At 47.2% G+C, this 22500-nt stretch overlaps 2 protein-coding genes across 3 annotated transcripts; one reads left to right on the top strand and one right to left on the bottom strand.

The window, feature by feature from the left end:
* Positions 1–2766: 2766 nt before the first annotated feature.
* On the top strand, positions 2767–7476 carry LOC132471909 (mucin-5AC-like). 2 transcript variants are annotated; one of them, XM_060071278.1, is made up of 5 exons: positions 2767–2974; positions 5328–6260; positions 6371–6412; positions 6525–6603; positions 6749–7476. In XM_060071278.1, the coding sequence occupies exons 1-5, from the start codon at positions 2899–2901 to the stop codon at positions 6912–6914; spliced, it is 1296 nt and encodes a 431-aa protein (XP_059927261.1). In that variant the 5' UTR covers positions 2767–2898; the 3' UTR covers positions 6915–7476. The 2 variants fall into 2 exon arrangements, with proteins under 2 accessions (XP_059927261.1, XP_059927260.1); XM_060071277.1 differs by having other exon boundaries at positions 6368–6412.
* Positions 7477–7724: 248 nt separating this feature from the next.
* Positions 7725–21149, bottom strand: LOC132471896 (excitatory amino acid transporter 2-like). The gene is made up of 10 exons (XM_060071254.1): positions 21002–21149; positions 19963–20115; positions 18020–18270; positions 16138–16246; positions 15641–15767; positions 14195–14428; positions 13658–13852; positions 12889–13023; positions 11005–11221; positions 7725–10053 (listed from the first exon to the last, which is right to left on the bottom strand). The coding sequence occupies exons 1-10, from the start codon at positions 21129–21131 to the stop codon at positions 9982–9984; spliced, it is 1623 nt and encodes a 540-aa protein (XP_059927237.1). The 5' UTR covers positions 21132–21149; the 3' UTR covers positions 7725–9981.
* Positions 21150–22500: the final 1351 nt, after the last annotated feature.

Below are 22500 nucleotides of genomic sequence, written 5' to 3'. Positions count from 1 at the left end.
GGTTAATTCATGTTCTCCTCTAATAAATCCATGCTCCCCTTCATTCATTCCATTCCGTTCATTATATATTTTTAAAAGCGATGCTGAAATATGTTGGATCGATCCAGAAACGTGAAGGCATGTGAGCAATGCTGCTGAATCCTCTTGCAACATCCCGGTAATCTCTCTTTCACAGAGGGCCTTGCATATGGACTTACAACATGTATTCATGTCTATGAGCTCTGCTGAAAGTAACACAATCAATCGGTTATGACAAAATAAGTAAATCAGCGATTTGCAGAGAAGTGCCTAATCTCCTGACTAGACGTGGAGACAGGTCACCCTCTACAGACTGCAGCTGTCTCAATCCAATGGGGCGGAAGTTACACTTACACACACAGGACTTTCCGGAGCGGTTGGCATTGTTGGGAGGTGTGAGTCTGGGACTTGGCATGAGCCTATGTGAGGTGAATGGTTTCTAATGAATTTGCCGGATGTATCTTAATAGTCTCTGTCCACTATGTCTCTGTCCGACTCTCCAGCACTTTGTTCTCTTGTCTTCCTGCTTCTACGTCTCTCAGTGGTTCCGTCTTTGTTTATTTTTCAATATTTTAGGGAGCTAAAGGTTTCGGGAGATGTAAAACAAATAAAAACAATAGTTGTGAGTTTCCTGAGATGATAGCGAGGTCTTGATTCGATTGAATCCACTGACTCTGACTTCATACCCAGAGAGGTTATCTGATTGACTGATTCCTGGTAAGTCCAGATTCCCAAAGATCAACCAGTGGGAGTTGTTTCCTCTTCAGTTTAAAACAGAATCGTTAACGGACGTGTGTGTGGGTGTGTGTACGTCACAGTTGGTTTTTGTAACTGTGTTTTAGCTTGTTTTTAGGTGTTTGTTTCTGTGTGTGTGTGTGTGTGTACATGATAGACTTTTATAGCATAGTTTGCGTGCATGTATGTTTATAGGTCATAGTACAGGATAATATCATATGTGTGTGTGTGTGTGTGCATGTGTGTGTGTGTCTGTGTGTGTGTGTGTGTGTGTGTGTGTGTGTGTGTGTGTGTGTGTGTGTGTGTGTGTGTGTGTGTGTGTGTGTGCGTGTGTGTGTCTGTGTGTGTGTGTGTGTGTGTGTGTGTGTGTGTGTGTGTGTGTGCGTGTGTGTGTCTGTGTGTGTGTGTGTGTGTGTGTGTCTGTGTGTGGATGTGAGTGTGTGTGTGTGTGTGTGTGTGTGTGTGTATGTGTGTGTGTGTGTGTGTGTGTGTGTGTGTGTGTGTCTGTTTGTATGTGTGTGTGTGTGTATGAGCGTGTGTGTGCGTGTGTGTGTTTGTGCGTGGATGTATGTGTGTGTGTGTTTGTGTTTGTGCGTACACATACACAACAGTATTCAACATTGGGAATATCAGTTACAGCTTCTTACATCATACCATGTCGTTTGCATTTGCATTATTGTGTAATTTCCTTTTCCCCAGATGGAAAAAAAGTGAATCTGATGGAGGTGTGGGGGCAAGATGAGACAGGCCTATGCCCACATCACTATCAGGTAGTATGATCTGAGTACTAATCATGACATGAGTCATGAATCACAGTGGCCTGCAGCAGCGACATGACTCTGTGTTTGATTCCCATGTGGAGGTGCGTCAGAGCAGGAGCATGAGTTTGAAACCAGCAGGTTAGATGGATCTGATTAGCATGGTATGACATGTTATAAATTATCCAAATGAAGCGCCCCACATCAAACAGGGGATCCCTAAGGTGATTCATTTGTTTAATAATTATAATTGATTGCATTTAAATCACGCTTTTATAGGTACCCAACGCGCTTTCATGTGTGTGTGGGGGGGCTAATTCTACCATGTGTAGCAGGCTAGTGCTACTGTAGTAGGCTAGTACTACCATGTGTAGCAGGCTAGTACTACTGTAGTAGGCTAGTACTACCATGTGTAGCAGGCTAGTACTACTGTAGTAGGCTAGTACTACCATGTGTAGCAGGCTAGTACTACTGTAGTAGGCTAGTACTACCATGTGTAGCAGGCTAGTACTACTGTAGTAGGCTAGTACTACCATGTGTTGTAGGCTAGTACTACCATGTGTAGCAGGCTAGTACTACTGTAGTAGGCTAGTACTACCATGTGTAGCAGGCTAGTACTACTGTAGTAAGCTAGTACTACCATGTGTAGCAGGCTAGTACTACTGTAGTAGGCTAGTACTACCATGTGTAGTAGGCCAGTACTACCATGTGTAGCAGGCTAGTACTACCATGTGTAATACCATGGTTATTACTACCATGTGTGGTAGGCTCGTTCTACCCTGTGTAGTAGGCCAGTACTACCATGTGTACTACCATCTGTAGTAGGCTAGTTCTACCATGTGTACTACTACGTGTATGTTCTGTGTCGTTTAAGACAAACATTATTCAGCCGTGTTCGGTTGAACCATTTTGTTTTATAGTCGTCCAATCGTATAATGTTTGGCTGATGATAGCTGAATTACTCCAGTTTTTACAATTCACTCTATTTAATGGCCATTGACACCCATATAGTTTGATCTATCTCCGACCTTTGGACAGTTACCTTAGGGACTCTGTGAGGCTTCGTCTTTGTGTATATACATGGTTTTATACTCAGCTACCTCCTTGTGTGTCGTGTGAGGGCTGCTGGCCCAAGGTGACTCAGGAGAAAGGAGGAAGGAGGAAGTGGCTACAGGTACAGGCAGAGCGTGGGCGTGGCCTCAGTGTGCCCGCCTCCACGGTGTCACAGAGCTTTTTGTTCTGATGGCTCTCCTACGCAGAAGGTGCTGAGCATAAAAAGAGGCAAAGGTTCCAGCGCCTCACATCTCCTCAGGATTCTCCCTCCTTCCCCCACACAGCGACCCGGGACTCTGTGCTACATCCTCCTCAGCAGCCCTCCAAACTCAACATGAAGACGGCTCTCGCTCCCCTCACTGTGGCCCTGCTGGCTCTACTGCCTCTGGTCCGACTCATGCCCGTTAACGGTGAGTTCATCTGTCTGTCCGTCCGGCTTTCTTTCTACCATCTATGTTATATCTACTAACTGTCGATATATCTATTACCTGTCTTTGTCTATCTATTTATGGTGTCTATCTACATTAGTATAATAAGTATAATGGCACATTTACTTGCTGTACTGTTGTTTTATGTACATTTCTTCCAAAAAGATATCATAAATAAAGACTAAAGAATAACTAGAATCTTCAAACCTGAAATAATGGAGTTGTTTAATCTCCATTACTAAGAAGTTTAATATGTTTAGTTGATTTTCGGACTTAAAGCTGTGCTTTCAAAGGCTCCTGGAATCTAAACCATTTCCCGAGATGCCCTTTGGGCCTCGTGAGTCCGCGAGGGCACGCTCCCGCGCTGGCGCTGCTCGTGTTTCAGGCTCCACCAGCGGCCCAGACTCTGTCCAGGAGAACTCCCAGGTCCGATTACATTTTTGGGGTGCGCAGGTTCCGTGTGCCGGTCCGACTGCACATAGACGTCTTTGTAAAAATGTGCTGAGCGGCTCCAGGAGGAGCATTAATGCGTAGATCCTGAGCAAAGTGAAACCCAAGCCCAGTGAGAAGCTGCTCTGCCGGTCTGGAACCGAGCGCTGAGGGGCCGCAGCTTAACCGGACAGAAAGGAGAGAGTCTGATCTGACGCTTCTCCACGCAGAGTACATCGTGAAGCTGCTACAAGACGACTTTGTGAGAACGTCGATATGTTAGAGAAATCCCCTTTCGATCACTTCAATGAAAAGTGGATCTTTCACCTCGTTAACTCCTTTGACCTTTCCAACCACAAGCCTGATTATGACCTCTTCAACAACATAATTATGCATACAAACATAATCCTGGCTCTTTTGTGCTCGCAGCCAGGTTTAAAAGTTCAAACATAATTACAGTATCTGCTTCTCAGAACATGCCAGTACACACCTGGATCGGTCCCTTCTCCGCTGCCAGAACCCTGCTGGACCGAATCCCATCCCCCGCGATCCCCTCCTTGGAGGAGCAACACACCGCCAGAGAGAGATCAGATGCATCGTCTAATGCAACCTTTTTTGGGCTGTGACCCCATTTTGACATCAACGATTCCTGGCGACCCCAGAGACATTTCTAGAATTAGTTTTTGAACATGTTTCTTATACTGTGAACAAATACAGAGTAGCCAGGATAAGTGCACAAATTGACAATTTTATTTTCTCTGATGGCTGTATTCACAAGGCTGAAAATGAAAAGGCCTACTGAGCAAGCAATCTCTCATAGGGAATTATGAAAATAACAAAACCAAAAAAAGTACAGTGGCATCACTGGCCTCAGTGAACATTTGAATTAAATTACTTATTTCCAAAGCTTTTTTTCTTCTGAAAAACAATTCTATACCAATAAAGCTATTCAACCGCAAACAAACAACAGCTAGGAAATCCTGGACATTATTCCTTTAAGAAATACTGAAGAAATAGATTTTTCTTCACTATTGAGCAGGAACTCAAGTAATGTAACTGTGCAGTCGCGTGATCTGCACAGTTACATTAAGCTGAGCTGGCGCACTCAAAGATGCGCCAGCTCAGATATTGGCTGCATTTTATCTGAAGTAGATTTATATTTGAGAAAATAAAGTATAGAAGACAGTTATGTATGAAGTTATTTAAATCTATACTTTTTTTAAAATCAATTACTAGACATTTCAGGGGACTCCGAGGTTGAAAAGCCCTGGTCTAGTGGAATAGCTTCAACATGATAATGGTCAAAACGTTGTTTGGCAGAACAGGCCTACTGTTGACTAGGACAATTATTTGGCTGGAAATGATCCCAATAGTTGAAAAAGCTATTTTCAGGGGTGCCTTTAATTTTTGTGAGATTCTGTGAATCTCTTTGGTAACTCTTAGGGTTAGAGCCAACAGCTGAGGCCATGGCTCTTGTGGACTGTGACCTTTTTTTGCTCCAATCCCTTTCGTCATAATCAAGAAAGTTCTTGACGGAAGTTAAAACAGGTGACTCATTCCGATGTGTGATCAGGCCAGACGCTGAGTGGAGGGTTTGGATCACAGGGATTATGTTTTGTATATGAAAGCCTCACCTTTATGATGCGTGTACACACACCCAAACCAACACAAACACACCCTCACAAACAGAGACACACACAGGCAAGATGATTAGTCACAATGAATCAATAGTTGGGCCTCTCTTCCCAACACACCTCGACAGGTCCCCACTCGCCCCTCAAGGGAAGGTGTGTGATCTCTTAACTGAATGTCGGCGACATGAAAGCCCAGTAGATTTCCTTTGGCGTGAGGTTGCAGCGTGACACTAGGTAAACACTCTGTTGTGTTTTTCCTCTAATCGTCTCAGATGTCCCGGCTAACTTCCTGAGAGAGGCCATGACGGATGGCTTCATCGTGGAGGACCCCTTCTCCAGCGCCGCCAGCGGGGGACTCGACCAAGCGCTCCCAGCAGACCGGTCCGACCTGACCGAGGCCAGCGGAACCCAGGAGGGCAGTGGAGGGCAGGAGGCCAGCGGCGGGCCCTACCTCACATGGCCACACCTGCACCTGGTCACGGCGGCCCCTCCCAACGCCACCGCGGTCTTCAGCCAGGAAGAGGAGGGGTCTGGGTCTGAATCGGGATCTGGATCTGGTTCTGGGTCTGGATCTGGCAGCGACCTGTTTATGGAGGAGGCAACAACTCCCAGTCTCGCCACCCAGACTCCCAGCACCACGACAGGAGCGATGGATGTCTCCACCTCCGCCAGCCCCAGCCCCTCCCAGGCCGCCCCCACTGCAGCGTCTCCTGTGACCCCCACCGTGGTGGATGAACCGCAGAGCTCTACTACAACGTCTCCTGTGACCCCCATCGTGGTGGATGAACCCCAGACCTCTACTACAACGTCTCCTGACATTCCCATCGTGGTGGATGAACCCCAGACCTCTACTGCAGCGTCTCCTGTGACCCCCACCGTGGTGGATGAACCCCAGACCTCTACTACAACGTCTCCTGACATTCCCATCGTGGTGGATGAACCCCAGACCTCTACTACAACATCTCCTGTGACCCCCATCGTGGTGGATGAACCCCAGACCTCTACTACAACGTCTCCTGACATTCCCATCGTGGTGGATGAACCCCAGACCTCTACTACAACGTCTCCTGTGACCCCCACCGTGGTGGATGAACCCCAGAGCTCTACTACAACGTCTCCTGTGAAGCCCATCGAGGTGGATGAACCCCAGAGCTCGGCGATGGTCGTCAGCCGCATCGAGAGCCAAAGCATCTTTCTAAACCACGGTAAGGCCCTGGGCAGAGGCGACATTAGGCGTCCAACGGAAGCCATGCAGTCACTATGAGTCCATGGCTCTCTTTAACACGTTCATGATGTGTGCCTCACCTGACAGCAGCTGCCCACAAAGAAAAGCCAGGAGAAGCAGCGAGTAGCTCTGGTGAGTAACAAAGAAAATAAATGGACCATGTGTGACGTTAGCTGGAGCAGATGTTGAAGCAGCTGGAAGCTGGGTATCTCCTAATGGCGGTCATGGTTGGGTTCGCCCCCAGGTTGGATGTTCATCGTGGGATCCACTGTGGGTGTGGCCGCGCTGGTTCTCATCATCATTGCGGTCGCTACAAGAAACAGGTGAGATTAAGACATACACACATGCACTCAGACAACCGCACTTGCGTGAACATCACACACACACTCACTCATTACACCACGTGTACACAGTAAACACGTGGCCTCACACTTGAGCCGGTATCAAACCCTTCCTGCTGACCTTCAGGTGGAACGGGCCCGGTCAGGCCACCCTGAAGGCGGAGCGGGCGGGCCGCTCAGAGGAGACGCAGAGGCAGGAGATGAAGGAGTTCCTGCCCAAGGAGGAGCGGCACCACGCAGAGTACACCGTGGTGGCGCTCAGCGAGGTCTCGGAGAAGGAGAGCCTGTCCTGAGGTCTGCAGAGAGAGACCTCCTGAGGGTCCCAGACCGTCTGGAGGGCAGGCGTCGGGACCAGAGCCGCTCCGGTGGCACAACTGATCCTGAAGTCTTGCCTTGTTTTGTTTGTTTTTTAGCGGAAACTTTGGACTTTGACCTTTCTGTTGTCATAGCAACATAAACATTTCCTCCTAATGCTTGTCATAAATATCAGAATTGCACTAACATTTGAAAAGTGTTTTTGCATTGTTTCATTCACTTTATATTGTATATAAAAGGGGACTGTAAAATATGTTTCTTTATATCATGCTGAGTGTATTGCTGTATTATATTTCACCTTGTTAGTGTATTTTGTGTTTTTGAGTGCCTTTTCGAAATCTTTTAATGCTTACTTAATTAATTAGTTCACAGCAGAGATTATCTTCCATGTAGAATTTTTTGTGTAAATCGTATTTGAAACCGGACAATATTGTGTGGCCACAACCGTTTAACCAAAAGATCAAAGACAGCATTTAATTTAACATTTATTTGTTGGAATTCATATTTACACACAAGTATTAAAATGTGTACACGCTTTTAGTCCACTTTTCTATTTCTTTAATTCGTTTCTTCATATAAGTCCTTTCATTCAGAATGGACAATGCTAGTTCGTGCTTGAACTCTCCTAATTAAATATTGGCAGATATGTAGAGAAAAGTCCACTAAGGTTACACCAGACCATTTGACAAAGAAGATATTTATGTTTATAACAGGGCAAGAGGAGAGAAAGCATTCATAAAAAATAGGCCATAAAGATAAAGACCAAAGACTTCAAATAAACAAATGCATTGTAATATTACAAGATCTCGCATTTTTTTTATTTAGATAGAGATAACAAACAAATGCCTTGCTCAGGTGTACGCTGGAACTTTCAACATTGCCTGAATTTAACACAAAACCAATCCCACCAATAGAAACAGAGCAACACACACACGACACGCCCAGTGCCTCAGTGAGGAGCGTAGGCCTACTTAGACAGGACCGGGGAAGCACACACTAACATCCACAAACGATTTAGATGCAATAATCCAACGAGAGAAAGCTGTATTACAATTGGAAGAAGATTCCCTACGTCTATAATTTTCATCTTCTATATACATATATATTTTTTCAATTGTTTCAGTAACAACTTACGAAGGATCACAGATCATTTTGAAGCTACAGTAAAATTGACCTTTTATCTAACTCATTATATATATAAATATATATATATATACAACATATATATTTATATAAATATATATATATTTGCATATATACACAAAGTGCAAGGAGGCACTTTAAACATGGACATTTATGCCAGTGCAAAACAAGTAATAAACAATCCAGTTAGAAATATATATCACAGAGATCATCCAAATTATATTTACCAGGTATATTTCGTATTTATATTGAGTGTGTGTGTTTGTAAATGGTTTTTATTTCAAGAAAGGCCCAGCCTTCATAAGTAAAAAAAAAAATGTTTTTTGAGACAGTGGTGGGCATCATCAGCACTAATTCAAAGCGATTCTAATGGATACTCTTTCCGTCACCGGCCATGACACCATCATCACACCCTCTGCACTTTGCAATCAACATCTCCAAGGCAAGATACTCATGAAGCAAAGACAAGAAACAACACAGGAGCAACATACACACACGCACACACAAACACACACAAACACATAAACACACAGACACAGACATGCAAACGCATGGACATGTACACGCACAGCCACCTACACAGACATACACACACACACACACACACACACACACACACACACACACACACACACACACACACACACACACACACACACACACACACACACACACACACACACACACACTTTACATCACATACGCATACCTTTGCCAAACAAACCTGATTGGATGATTTCCATGTAATCAATGGATCTACAGGTGAGTACCTGAGCTGTGTGTGTGAGTGTGTGTGTAGGGAGCTGTGCGTAGTGTGTGAGTGCGTGTGTAGGGAGCTGTGTGTAGTGTGTGAGTGCGTGTGTAGGTGGGGTGTGTAGTGTGTGAGTGTGTGTGTAGGTGGGGTGTGTAGTGTGTGAGTGTGTGTGTAGGTGGGGTGTGTAGTGTGTGTGTGCGTTTGTAGGTGGGGTGTGTAGTGTGTGTGTGAGGACATGTGTAGGTGGGGTGTGTAGTGTGTGAGTGTGTGTGTAGGTGGGGTGTGTAGTGTGTGAGTGTGTGTGTAGGTGGGGTGTGTGTGTGTGTGTGTGAGTACATGTGTAGGTGGGGTGTGTGTGTGTGTGTGTGTGTGTGTGTGTGTGTGTGTGTGTGTGTGTGTGTGTGTGTGTGTGTGTGTGTGTGTGTGTGTGTGTGCAGAGACCTTCGCTGGCTGAAGAGGCTGCTGTTTAATTACGCTGTCGCACGTCACGGCCCTCTTAGGTCTAAGTCCGGAGCTAATCCGTACTTAGGACCACGTGGACACGCAGGTCGCAGGTAATCCCCTTACTCAAGGAGTCAAAGGTAAGTCTTCCTTCACCTTTCCACACAAGCTCTGCTGCGCTGCCTGCCTTACCAAGCAGATGCTTCCTTTATTCAACACTTTTACAAAGAAAAGGCAGAAAGTTTAGAAACGATGGAAATTCCCACAAATAATGACGTTAAAAATCAACCCAGAGAAGCATCTGCTGCTGGACCAGGAGTGAACGTGTCTCCATTCTGATATCGAGGGGCTGACCAACTGGTTTGTGGTCAGGCCGGTGTACTGGGGCTTCCTGCTCGCTCCCTGATGTTAAAGAGGCTATCTCCCTATCTCAACACATCAGCATCTTGCCTTTAAGCAGCACATAAATAAAAGATAAAAGGGAGATGTTTCATCCAAAGAACATCTCCCCCTTGTCCCCAGCGACCACCGAGCGGCAGCACGGGGTAAGGCCGAGGGGTGAGAGAACACTGCGGAGCGTTGGATCAGTGAGACGTAGAGCGGCGTGGGGAGGCCGGGGTGGGAGTCAGGACTACAGGGGGGTCTGTCCTCCTGGGCTTAATGTCGCTGGGTGTTAGGTCAGCGGAGGGAACCAGGGTGCTGCCGCTTTAGTCCCGTTTCCAGGGTTCCTCCTCAACAAATGAGTACTCTGTTGTCCTGCCGTTCCTGCCCATGGTCACCTGTAACAATGATGACACATCTGACTCGGGGGCCGGCGTTACACGCTAGGGGGCAGCAGAGAGAGCGTGGGTCCCAGCGGACCGGCCAGGGCCCCTGGTGGAGCTCCAAAATATCAAATTCCAAATAGAAGTGAGAGATAGCTTTTGGGTTTTTCTCTAGAAAATGCCACAGTAATACAGTGCTACTGTTTGACAAGTTTAATGTGTTTTTCGCCGATGACATTCGAATATCAAAACTGTGGTTATCGTTATTTTGGGGTTGGCCATGTATTTTATAGAATCTCTGCCCAACAGATGTTTACAAGTTTTGTAGAAAAAATTGCAACATATGTAATTGAAAACATGTAAAAAAAAATAGGAATCATGCATATATTTTTTGTAGTATGTGTGAATACATAGGGGACTAAGATTAAAATGTTTAAAATGGGATGGTTTGTGAAATAGCAGTCTTTTTGCATACCACTAGTCAACTGGTCAGAGCGCCATAAATACATGTCCAAATCAGACCCTTTCTTAAAAAAACTAAATGATACATATGAAGCATAAACAAATGAGGATGATCTGATACAAGGAATAGTTGATCAGTCAAAATATATAGTCACCATAGGCAAGTCCTTTAGGATTTCATGCACATAAAATTGTAAATCGATTTTCAAAACAAAGCATATATTTACAGCAATATAAAAAATATGATAGATATATATCTATATAAAGAAATATATATATATCTATACATTATTAATAAATGTACACTGGTATCACAAAAAACTGCTTTTTCACATTATAAACACGGGAGTAAATAAATAAATATTAATTAAAAAAAAAAAACGTATATTCACACATATGCATGTCAACATAGAAAGTAAGAAAGAGCCCCACAAACAGAGGCAACAACCACGAGCAGTAGAGAGGCTACATGCAGGTCTCTATGTCTGTGAGCGTCAAGTGTACCTTGCAGTCGTCTATCAACATGGCCTGCTGGTGCGAGGCGTAGGCGTGGTTCTGGTGGTTGGTGTTGTTGTCGTAGAACTGCGTCTTGGCCATCTCGAACTCATCCGGGCGGCTCTGCTGCGCGTCGAAGCTGTCCAGCTCGTCCTTGGAGAGGTGGTACACGATGCCCGCGCCGTACGAGTCGCCCACCACGTTCACCGACGTGCGGAAGCGGTCCCTGCGTCGTTAAGGGGGGAGGATCAAAATAAATCCCTCAATGACTACCCTTATCACGAAAAGAGTATTGTGTTGACAGATACACCAACAGCTGATGTCAGCTTCTCCCATGGCCTTGATGTAACAGCCTTCTCTTAGAGGACAGCATGAGGCCATCACAGCTCTGCTGAACATTTTCTTCTACACTGCTTGGAAAAAGTGTTTGTGTTTAGTGTGTAGTGTTTGTGGATGCCTTGATGCTTTCAGTACAGTACAGTACAGACCTTTACAGTACAGTACAGTACAGTATATTACAGTGCAGTGGATGCTGCAGTAAAGTACAGTAGAGTACATTACAGTACAGTACACTGCAGTACAGTACAGTACAGTACAGTACACCACATTACAGAACAGTACAGTACACTAAAGTGCCATACAATACACAACAGTACAGTGCAGACCATCACATTACAGTACAGTACAATACAGTACACTACAGTACACTACAGTACAGTACAGTACAGCACAGTGCAGTGCAGTACAGTACAGTACACTAATGTAAAGTAGAGTACAGTGCAGTGCAGTACAGTACAGTACACTACACTACAGTACAGTGCAGTGCAGTACAGTACACTACACTAATGTACAGTACAGTGCAGCACAGTACAGTACAGTACATTGCAGTACAGTACAGTGCAGTACACTACAGTACAGTACAGTGCAGTGCAGTACACTAATGTACAGTATATTGCAGTACACTACAGTGCCGTACAGTGCAGTACAGTACAGTACAGTACAGTGCAGTGCAGTGCAGTACACTACAGTACAGTGCAGTGCACTACAGTACAGTGCAGTGCTTTGCAGTACACTAATGTACAGTAAAGTGCAGTACACTACAGTACAGTACAGTGCAGTACAGTGCACTACAGTACAGTGCAGTGCTGTACAGTAATGCACAGTACAGTGCAGTGCAGTACAGTACAGTGCAGTACAATACAGTACAGTGCAGTACACTACACTACAGTGCAGTGCACTACAGTACAGTGCTGTGCACTACACTAAAGTACAGTACAGTACATTACAGTGCAATATACTACAGTTCAGTACAGTACAGTGCAGTACACTAATGTACATTACAGTGCAGTACACTACAGTGCCGTACAGTGCAGTACACTACAGTGCCGTACAGTGCAGTACACTACAGTGCAGTACACTACAGTACAGTGCAGTACAGTACAGGGCAGTGCAGTGCAGTGCACTACAGTACAGTACAGTGCAGTGCACTACAGTACAGTGCAGTGCTTTGCAGTACACTAATGTACAGTACAGTGCAGTACAGTACACTACAGTACAGTACAGTGCACTACAGTACAGTGCAGTGCAGTACAGTAATGTACAGTACAGTGCAGTACAGTACAGTGCAGTGCAGTAATGTACAGTGCAGTGCAGTACAGTACAGTACAGTGCAGTGCAGTACACTATACTACAGTGCAGTGCACTACAGTACAGTGCTGTGCACTACACTAAAGTACAGTACAGTACAGTACAGTGCAATACACTACAGTTCAGTACAGTACAGTGCAGTACACTACAGTACAGTACAGTGCAGTACACTACAGTAGAGTGCAGTACACTACAGTACAGTACAGTGCAGTGCACTACAGTACAGTACAGTGGAGGTCTACTCACAGCAGCCAGTCCACCGCCACCAGCAGGCTGATGTCCTCCGTGGGAAGGCCCACCGCGGTGAGGATGAGGAGCATGGTCACCAGCCCGGCACTGGGAATACTGGCCGCTCCCACGCTGGCCAGGGTGGCTGTCATGCTGAGCACCAGAGCAGGACACGTATCCACATGACCCAAGCGTAATTGCAACATGACCCCCCCCATGTTAAGGAAACATTCTAGCAGTTCAGAACCACCAGCGAGTCCAACGTGGCTCACGGTGACCGTGACACCTCAACGTCTCGGGACTTTTCTGTTGGTCTGTTTGTCCGTCTTCTGTCATATTTATCTTTAAAGGTATTGAAGGTAAGACTCTTAACTTCAAAGGTATTGAAGGTAAGAACTATTACTTGAGTTTAGTTTGATAGAAATGCCAAAGTCCTCCCTCAGCTGTTAGTGATTGAAATGATAACATCGGTTTGTCTGTGGTGTGTGTGTGTGTGAGGGCTAGGGGTGTTGTGTGTGTATGTGTTTCCCTCTCCTACCTCATGTGATTATGTGTGTGTGTGTGTGTGTGTGTGTGTGTGTGTGTGTGTGTGTGTGTGAGTGAGTGAGTGAGTGAGTGAGTGAGTGAGTGAGTGAGTGAGTGAGTGAGGGAGGGAGGGAGGGAGGGAGGGAGGGAGGGAGGGAGGGAGGGAGGGAGGGAGGGAGGGAGGGAGGGAGGGAGGGAGTGAGTGAGAGAGAGAGTGAGAGAGAGAGAGAGAGAGAGGGATTGAGTGTGTGTCCTCTCCTACCTCACGGTGATGATCTGGCCCCAGTCCAGGTCGATGCCGTTCATCTGGGCGATGAAGATGGCGGCCACGGCCTCGTACAGCGCGGTGCCGTCCATGTTGATGGTGGCGCCGACCGGCAGAACGAAGCGCGTCACGCGCTTATCGATGCCCAGGTTCTCCTCCAGGCACCGGAACGTCACGGGCAGCGTGCCGGCACTGCGGCCAGAAAGAAATACTGTATAGTATATATATAATGTATACCTACACAGTGTGAATATATTTAATATATACCTACACAATGGGGATATATACCTACACAAGGTGAATATATGTTAATATATACCTACACAAGGTGAATATATACCTAAACAGTGTGAATATATGTTAATATATACCTACACGATGGGGATATATACCTACACAAGGTGAATATATGTTAATATATACCTACACGATGGGGATATATACCTACACAAGGTGAATATACAGCTACACAGTGTGAGTTTATGCCTCCACAGAGTGAGTATCTACAGGGTTACTATGGTCATCATCACAGACCTGGAGGCTGTTCCCAGGGCTGTGACCCAGGCCTGGAAGATGCCCATGAAGAAGGTGTAGGGGTTCTTCTTGCAGATGACAAAGTAGATGAGCGGGAGGAAGATGCCCCCGTGGATGATGAGACCCACGATCACGGTCACCATGTACATGCCCAGCTGACGGGCCACCACCTCCAGGTCGGCAATGGAGATGATCTTACCACAGATCAGACAGGCGATACCGAGGGGGGAGTACCTGTGGATACACACAACATATATATCTACATATATACACAACATATATATATACATATACCCAACAAAATATATATACATATATACACAACAACATATATATATACACAACAACGTACCTAAATATATATACACACAACATATATATATATACATATACCCAACAAAATATATATACATATATACACAACAACATATATATATAGCGCTTGGGGGGCTCTTTCATCCCATCAGCTACCAGACTTTATAACACCTCAACCCCCCGCTCCCAACGCCCCCAAAGCTCCCAACGCCCCCAAAGCTCCCAACGCCCCCAAAGCTCCCAACGCCCCCAAAGCTCCCAACGCCCCCAAAGCTCCCAACGCCCCCAAAGCTCCCAACGCCCCCAAAGCTCCCAACGCCCCCAAAGCTCCCAACGCCCCCAAAGCTCCCAACGCCCCCAAAGCTCCCAACGCCCCCAAAGCCCCAACAGCTCCTTTATCCAGACCTGTTTAAGGTCTAAACCCCACACCTAAGGACTGCACCTATTGTTAACCTTGTTATTTGTTATTTATTTAATAAATGTTTCGATTACTTCAGGGTCCCTGCACATTTGGCACATTTATATTTATACTTATATTTATATTATACCTCATATTTCATCGTACTTATTTATTTACTTAACACACAGGTCACCTACAAACGGAGAGTTACATGTATATAGTATGTTTGTTTTATCTTAACTTTATCTTATTAAAATAGTTTTGTACTATAATTTTATTTTCAATTAGTAAATGTATTGTATATATACTGTTTTTTCGCTCTTCTCTTTTCCCACTGTACTGCTGGTCACCTGTGAATTTCTCCCAAGGGGGATTAATAAAGGACTATCTTATCTTATCTTATCTTATACACAACAACATACCTAAATATACATACACACAACATATATATATATACATATACGCAATAACATATATATACAACAACATATATATACATATGTATGTATTATATACATATGTATGTTATGTATACATAACATACCTAAATATACAGACACACAACAGCATCCATATACATACACACAACAACTGAACGCATTGCAAGAAAAGACTGGGAAACATCGTTCCATTCCTATGGATGATTCCATTTACGATCCTTTAGGGAATGGATTTCCTCGGAGTATATTCTCTGTTTCACAGTAAGTTAGGGTCAGGGTTGCTGAGCTCACCACATGATGGCCCCGACCAGCTTCATGACGATCTCGTTCAGGATGTTGAAGAACTCCAGCATGAGACGGGCCTTCTCCCCCATCTTCCCCATGATGATCCCGAAGGCCACGAAGAACCCGATCAGACCTACCAGAACATTAATCATGTCATCATCAATACCACAACGGACTCAGCATGTGTCCCTTCGTGGGGCTGATTGTTCACCACAACGCTTATTTAACGGTCACATATCAGCAGGAAATTCATATTACCAATATTGTATGACAATTGGGTTCATATTAAAATTGTTATGAATGAGCAACATTAGTTCTTCCAAAGAATTGAAAATAATATTGGGCTGTTGATATTGAGTTCCTTGTGCATTGATCCCACCGGACGCCTCTTCCGCTGTGTGAATGTGTGAATGTGTGAACGTGTGCATGAATGGGTGCATCTGACATGCTCATTGTACTTTAGTGACTGTTCTTACGATGATCGCATGATTGTGTTCACCCACCGAGGACGTTCATGCCGCCCTTGAACTGCAGGGACCTCTTGATGGTGAACCTGGAGGGGCCTCTGGTTCTGTTGGTGGGCACCGGGACCTTAGTCATCACCGTCTGGATCTGATGGAGGAGGAGGAGGAACGTTAACACAAAATGAATGACGCAACAAAAACATGAAAGCTGGGGCAGGCAGTTTGGAGACACCAGTAAGCTGGATTCTAAACCTACAAAGCCCTCCTCAGTCGACCTACAAGCCCCTCCCACTGAACACCTGGCCAGCTGTTAGATCTGCTAGTGTCGAAAGGGCTTTAGTCCTGCAGGTAGACAGACAGGTAGGTAGACAGACAGGCAGGTAGACAGACAGGTAGGTAGATAGACAGGTAGGTAGACAGACAGGTAGGTAGACAGACAGGTAGGTTGAGAGACAGGTAGGTGGACAGACAGGTAGGTAGACAGACAGGTAGGTAGACAGACAGACAGGTAGGTAGACAGGTAGGTAGACAGACAGGTAGGTAGACAGACAGGTAGGTAGACTGACAGGTAGGTAGACAAACAGGTAGGTGATCAGACAGGTAGGTGGACAGACAGGTAGGTAGATAGACAGGTAGGTAGGTAGACCGACAGGTAGGTAGACAGACAGGTAGACAGACAGGTAGGTAGACAGACAGGCAGGTAGACAGACAGGTAGGTAGATAGACAGGTAGGTAGACAGACAGGTAGGTAGGTAGACAGACAGGTAGGTTGACAGACAGGTGGTTGGACAGACAGGTAGGTAGACAGACAGGTAGGTAGACAGACAGACAGGTAGGTAGACAGGTAGGTAGACAGACAGGTAGGTAGACTGACAGGTAGGTAGACAAACAGGTAGGTGATCAGACAGGTAGGTGGACAGACAGGTAGGTAGACAGACAGGTAGGTAGGTAGACCGACAGGTAGGTAGACAGACAGGTAGACAGACAGGTAGGTAGACAGGTAGGTAGACAGACATGTAGGTAGACAGACAGGTAGGTGGACAGACAGGTAGGTAGGTAGACCGACAGGTAGGTAGACAGACAGACAGGTAGACAGACAGGTAGGTAGACAGGTAGGTAGACAGGTAGGTAGGTAGACAGACAGGTAGGTAGACAGACAGGTAGGTAGACAGGTAGGTAGACAGACAGGTAGGCCATCTAAAGGCTCAGGTCTATCCCAGCCCTGCGACGGTACAGATACTGGCTCTATTTTGTCAGAGCGTTTGATTGATTGATTGATTGCTGTTGAGATGAAAAGAGAACTACAACAAATATGACCAAAAGATTTTCAAAATAAACAGCCAACCCCAGCTTTAAGCCTAGAGCCGAGGCCAGAAGAGTGTGAACCTCTGGTGAAGCTGTGACCGCTGACTGGTGATCTGACTGGGGACTGTTGGCAGGTGGACTGACTGGACTGTTGACCGGTGGACTGACTGGACTGTTGACCGGTGGTCTGACTGGACTGTTGACCGGTGGACTGACTGGACTGTTGACCGGTGGACTGACTGGGGACTGTTGACCGGTGGTCTGACTGGACTGTTGACAGGTGGACTGACTGGACTGTTGACCGGTGGACTGACTGGGGACTGTTGACCGGTGGACTGACTGGACTGCTGACCGGTGGTCTGACTGGGGACTGTTGACCGGTGGACTGACTGGACTGTTGACCGGTGGTCTGACTGGACTGTTGACCGGTGGACTGACTGGACTGTTGACCGGTGGTCTGACTGGACTGTTGACCGGTGGACTGACTGGACTGCTGATCGGTGGACTGACTGGACTGTTGACCGGTGGACTGACTGGACTGTTGACCGGTGGACTGACTGGACTGTTGACCGGTGGACTGACTGGACTGTTGACCGGTGGTCTGACTGCGACCCACCTGTTGGAAGCAGGCCTGCACCAGGTTCTCGGGGAAGAGGTTCCGGATGAGGTCGAAGAAGGCGTCCACGCTGGAGACGTCGTCGTTCTTCTTGCCGTGGCCGAGGTTGGCCTTCAGCTTGGGGTTCCCCGGGTGGATGACGATGACCAGGATCACCCCCAGGACGGCGGCGATCACCGTGGTGGACATGTAGTATACCATGGCCCGCGTGCCCAGACGCCCGCTGGACTTGGCGTCCAGACCGGCCAGGCCTGTGGGGGTGTGATGGAGGACGCGCGGTCAGTGAACCTGTGAGATCTGTTGTGGTTTCTGAACCATAAAGGATGCAGAAGAGGCTTTTGAAGACGAGACGTTCCCCAGAAAACTAGAAGGCTTATGTTAGGATCCCAAGAACAACACATTGTTCAGCTGTGTGTTCAACTCCCAAAAACCGAGATCAAGGATCCAGAGGTGTCAAGTACAAAAACTTTGTTACCTTACTTAAGTAGAAATTTTGGGTATTTATACTTTACTGGAGTAATTATTTTTCAGCCTACTTTTTACTTCTACTTCTTACATTTTCACGCATTTATCTGTACTTTCTACTCCTTACAAAAATGGCCTTGTTACTCCTATTTAATTTTGGCTTGTTTTTATTCCACCGAAAAAAACACAAACAAAAAAACCTATCCAGATAATTCGCGCCATCGGATAGAGTGAATTTCCTTGGTTGGATGAGAATAGAAACATATACCATTCTGACACCCTATTGGTTTATACGCGATCCATGGCACCTGTGCATGACCAGAGCCCATCTACATTCTCTGACATGACATAAATCGCGCCACATTCCAGCTACGAAATAGCAGACGTAGATGAGCGAAATGTCCCAACCAAGCAACAGTGAGGAGGTTGGTAGCCAAGAAGACCAGCCAACCCTTCTACATCCCTGGCCGTACCTGGAAGAATTTTTTGAAATGGTTGGATGCAAAAACAACTGAGTTCTTACTCGTTACATCTTAAATTCCTGCAGCTAAGCTTGGATGCATACATTTACATTCCCAATAAAGGCTTTTGATAACATGCCTCTGAAGCTTGACTTTTTAATCCATTCCAATGCTTACAGGGAACTAGTCATCATATCTTCCGCTCCATGAAACACATGTTAATTCTCAGTAGTACACATATATGGTTCTTTAATGTATTTGCATTGTACTAATATGCGTTCATTTTCAATGGGCATAAATGCGTCTGAAACAGGTGCATCCCAATTATTTCAACATTAACATTATGGTCATTAGATGGCCTTTAGAAAAATGTTTTTTTGGGGGAAGTGGGGCAGTGTGCTATAGAGTTGTGCTGCGTGTGTGTCTCTAATACACAGATGGGATGCATGCAGAATTCCTTGATTCCAAATTCCATGTATGTGTGAGCATACTTGGCAAAAAAGCTGATTGTAATTCTATAGGCCCCTGTGGAACGACCTAAGCTTTTGTCCTTAATGGCCTTTGTCCTTTTTCCCCCTTGCATTACTTTTACTTTAATACTTTAAGTAGTTTTGAAAGCAGTACTTTTATACTTTTACTTAAGTAAAAGCTTGAGTTGATACCTCAACTTCTACCGAAGTATTTTTAAACGCTAGTATCTATACTACCTGATTAATGAATGTGAATACTTTTGACACCTCTGCAAGGATCTATGATCATAGAACACCAAACAATGGAAGAGCAGATTGTTTCTGCTGTGTGTATAACTCCCCAAGTAACTGAGATCTAAATAAAAAAGAGTTTCCTTATATATTCTGTCACATGTCTTAATAGCAAACAGAGAAATGGGCTCATCGGCAGCAGTCGTCCCTCTCATCGTTTCACTTCATGATAACTGCTGTTCTACCGTCACCATCTCTGTGTGATAGATAAACCAGCCGTTGCCCTGTGGGGGCCCTTCGTTAGACCCTCTCCCACCTGTGACCAGACTGGACACCACCAGCGGCAGGATCAGCATCTTCAGCATCCTCATCAGGATCTCTCCAGGGAACGAGATGATCATGACCACGTCAGGGGGGAGCGGAGCGATGTGACGCAGCAGCATGCCGGAGATGGAGCCCAGAAACACACCTGAGAGAGGGGGGGGATGGGGGGGAGCGAGAGAGTGAGGGGGGGGAGGGGGAGGGGGGGAGCAAAAGAGGGGGGGGAGGGGGAGGGGGGGAGAGAGAGAGAGAGGGGGGGAGGGGGAGAGAGAGAGAGAGTGAGAGACAAAGAGAAAAACACAGGTGTCATGCTTCATTACAGCCGTGGCCTATAGCATGTCAGCACTATTTCTGCGTTAAAGAAATGTTAGAGAAGACAAGGTGGTGTGTTGGTGGGGGGCTGGTGGAGTGTTTTAGTGGTGGTGGTGGTGGTGGTGGTGGTGGTGTTAGTGGTGGTGGTGGTGGTGGTGTTAGAGGCGGTGGTGGTGTTGGTGATGGAGGTGGTGGTGGTGGTGTTAGTGGTGGTGGTGTTAGTGGTGGTGGTGGTGGTGGTGGTGATGGAGGTGGTGCTGGTGGTGGTGGTGGTGGTGGTGGTGTTAGTGGTGGTGGTGGTGGTGGTGATGGAGGTGGTGCTGGTGCTGGTGGTGTTAGTGGTGGTGGTGGTGGTGTTAGTGGCGGTGGTGGTGGTGGTGGTGGTGGTGGTGGTGATGGAGGTGGTGCTGGTGGTGGTGGTGTTAGTGGTGGTGGTGGTGGTGGTGTTAGTGGCGGTGGTGGTGTTGGTGATGGAGGTGGTGGTGGTGGTGGTGTAAGTGGTGGTGGTGATGGAGGTGGTGCTCGTGGTGGTGTTAGTGGTGGTGGTGGTGGTGGTGTTAGTGGCGGTGGTGGTGGTGATGGTGGTGGTGGTGAATGAGGTGGTGGTGAATGAGGTGGTGCTGGTGGTGGTGGTGGTGGTGTTAGTGATGGTGGTGGTGGTGATGGTGGTGATGGTGGTGGTGGTGATGGAGGTGGTGGTGGTGGTGTTGGTGGTGCTTTACCCAGGATGGTCAGCGTCAGCACCATGTTGTTCATGATCTTGTCGCAGCAGCCGCCGCACGCCGACTCCTCGGTCTTCTCCACCGGCTCCAGCTGGCTCTCATGCATCCTCACCTCCACCTGCTTCTGCATGTTGGCACTGGAGAGGAGGAGGAGAGGAGAGGAGGAGAGGAGAGGAGGAGAGGAGGAGAGGGGAGAGAGGAGAGGAGGAGAGGAGAGGAGGAGAGGAGGAGAGGAGGAGAGGAGGAGGAGAGAGGAGAGGAGGAGGAGAGAGGAGAGGAGGAGAGGAGGAGAGGAGAGGAGGAGAGGAGGAGAGAGGAGAGAGGAGAGAGGAGAGGAGGAGAGGATGAGGAGAGAGGAGAGGAGGAGAGAGGAGAGGAGAGGAGGAGGAGAGGGGAGGAGGAGAGGAGGAGGAGAGAGGAGAGAGGAGAGGAGGAGAGGAGGAGAGGAGGAGGAGAGGAGGAGAGGAGGAGGAGAGAGGAGGAGAGGAGGAGGAGAGAGGAGGAGAGGAGGAGGAGGAGAGGAGAGGAGAGAGGAGAGGAGGAGAGGAGGAGGAGAGAGGAGGAGAGGAGGAGAGGAGGAGAGGAGGAGGAGAGAGGAGAGGAGGAGAGGAGGAGAGGAGGAGGAGAGAGGAGAGAGGAGAGGAGGAGGAGAGGAGAGGAGGAGAGGAGAGGAGAGGAGGAGGAGAGGAGAGGAGGAGAGGAGGAGAGGAGGAGGAGAGAGGAGAGGAGAGGAGGAGGAGAGGAGGAGATGAGGAGAAGGAGAGGAGGAGGAGGAGGAGTAGAGAGGAAGAGGAGGAGGAGGAGGAGGAGGAGAGGAGAGACGAGGAGGAGGAGAGGAGGAGGAGAGGAGAGGAGGAGGAGAGAGGAGAGGAGGAGAGGAGAGGAGGAGAAGGAGAGGAGGAGGAGGAGAGGAAGAGGAGGAGGAGGAGGAGAGGAGGAGGAGAGACGAGGAGGAGGAGAGGAGTGGAGAGGAGAGGAGGAGGAGGAGGAGGAGAGGAGAGCAGAGGAGAGGAGAGGAGGTGGAGAGGAGGAGGAGGAGGAGGGGAGCGGGAGAGGAGGACGAGGAGGAGCAGAAGAGAGGAGGAGGAGAGGAGGAGATGAGGAGGAAGAGGAGAGGAGAGGAGGAGGAAGAGGAGAGGAGGAGAGGAGGAGGAGGAGAGGAGGCGCAGGTGGAGAGGAGGAGAGGAGGAGAGGAGAGGAGGAGAGGAGGAGAGGAGGAGAGGAGGAGGAGAGACAGGGAGGAGGGGAGGAGGAGGAGAGAGAGTGAGGAGAGGAGGAGAGAGCAGTTAGTAGGGAGACGATCCTGCAGGGTTCACTTTACAGTACGGCTTCTGATCCGGTGTGTCGGCCCAGCCTGGTTAATGAATGAGCGTTACTGAACGCAGCAGGGAGGCTGAAGGCGCCTGCTGCGGCCATCTGATGGAGTAGACATTAGCTTCCACTTAAGACACAATGACCTTTCTATAAAAAACAACATCAACTTCTGACTCATCCTGACT

Source organism: Gadus macrocephalus, chromosome 14 (assembly GCF_031168955.1).
Source record: "Gadus macrocephalus chromosome 14, ASM3116895v1".
NCBI lineage: Eukaryota > Metazoa > Chordata > Actinopteri > Gadiformes > Gadidae > Gadus > Gadus macrocephalus.
The sequence above is the reverse complement of the archived record's forward strand: the minus strand, read 5'-3'. Positions and strand labels throughout refer to the sequence as shown.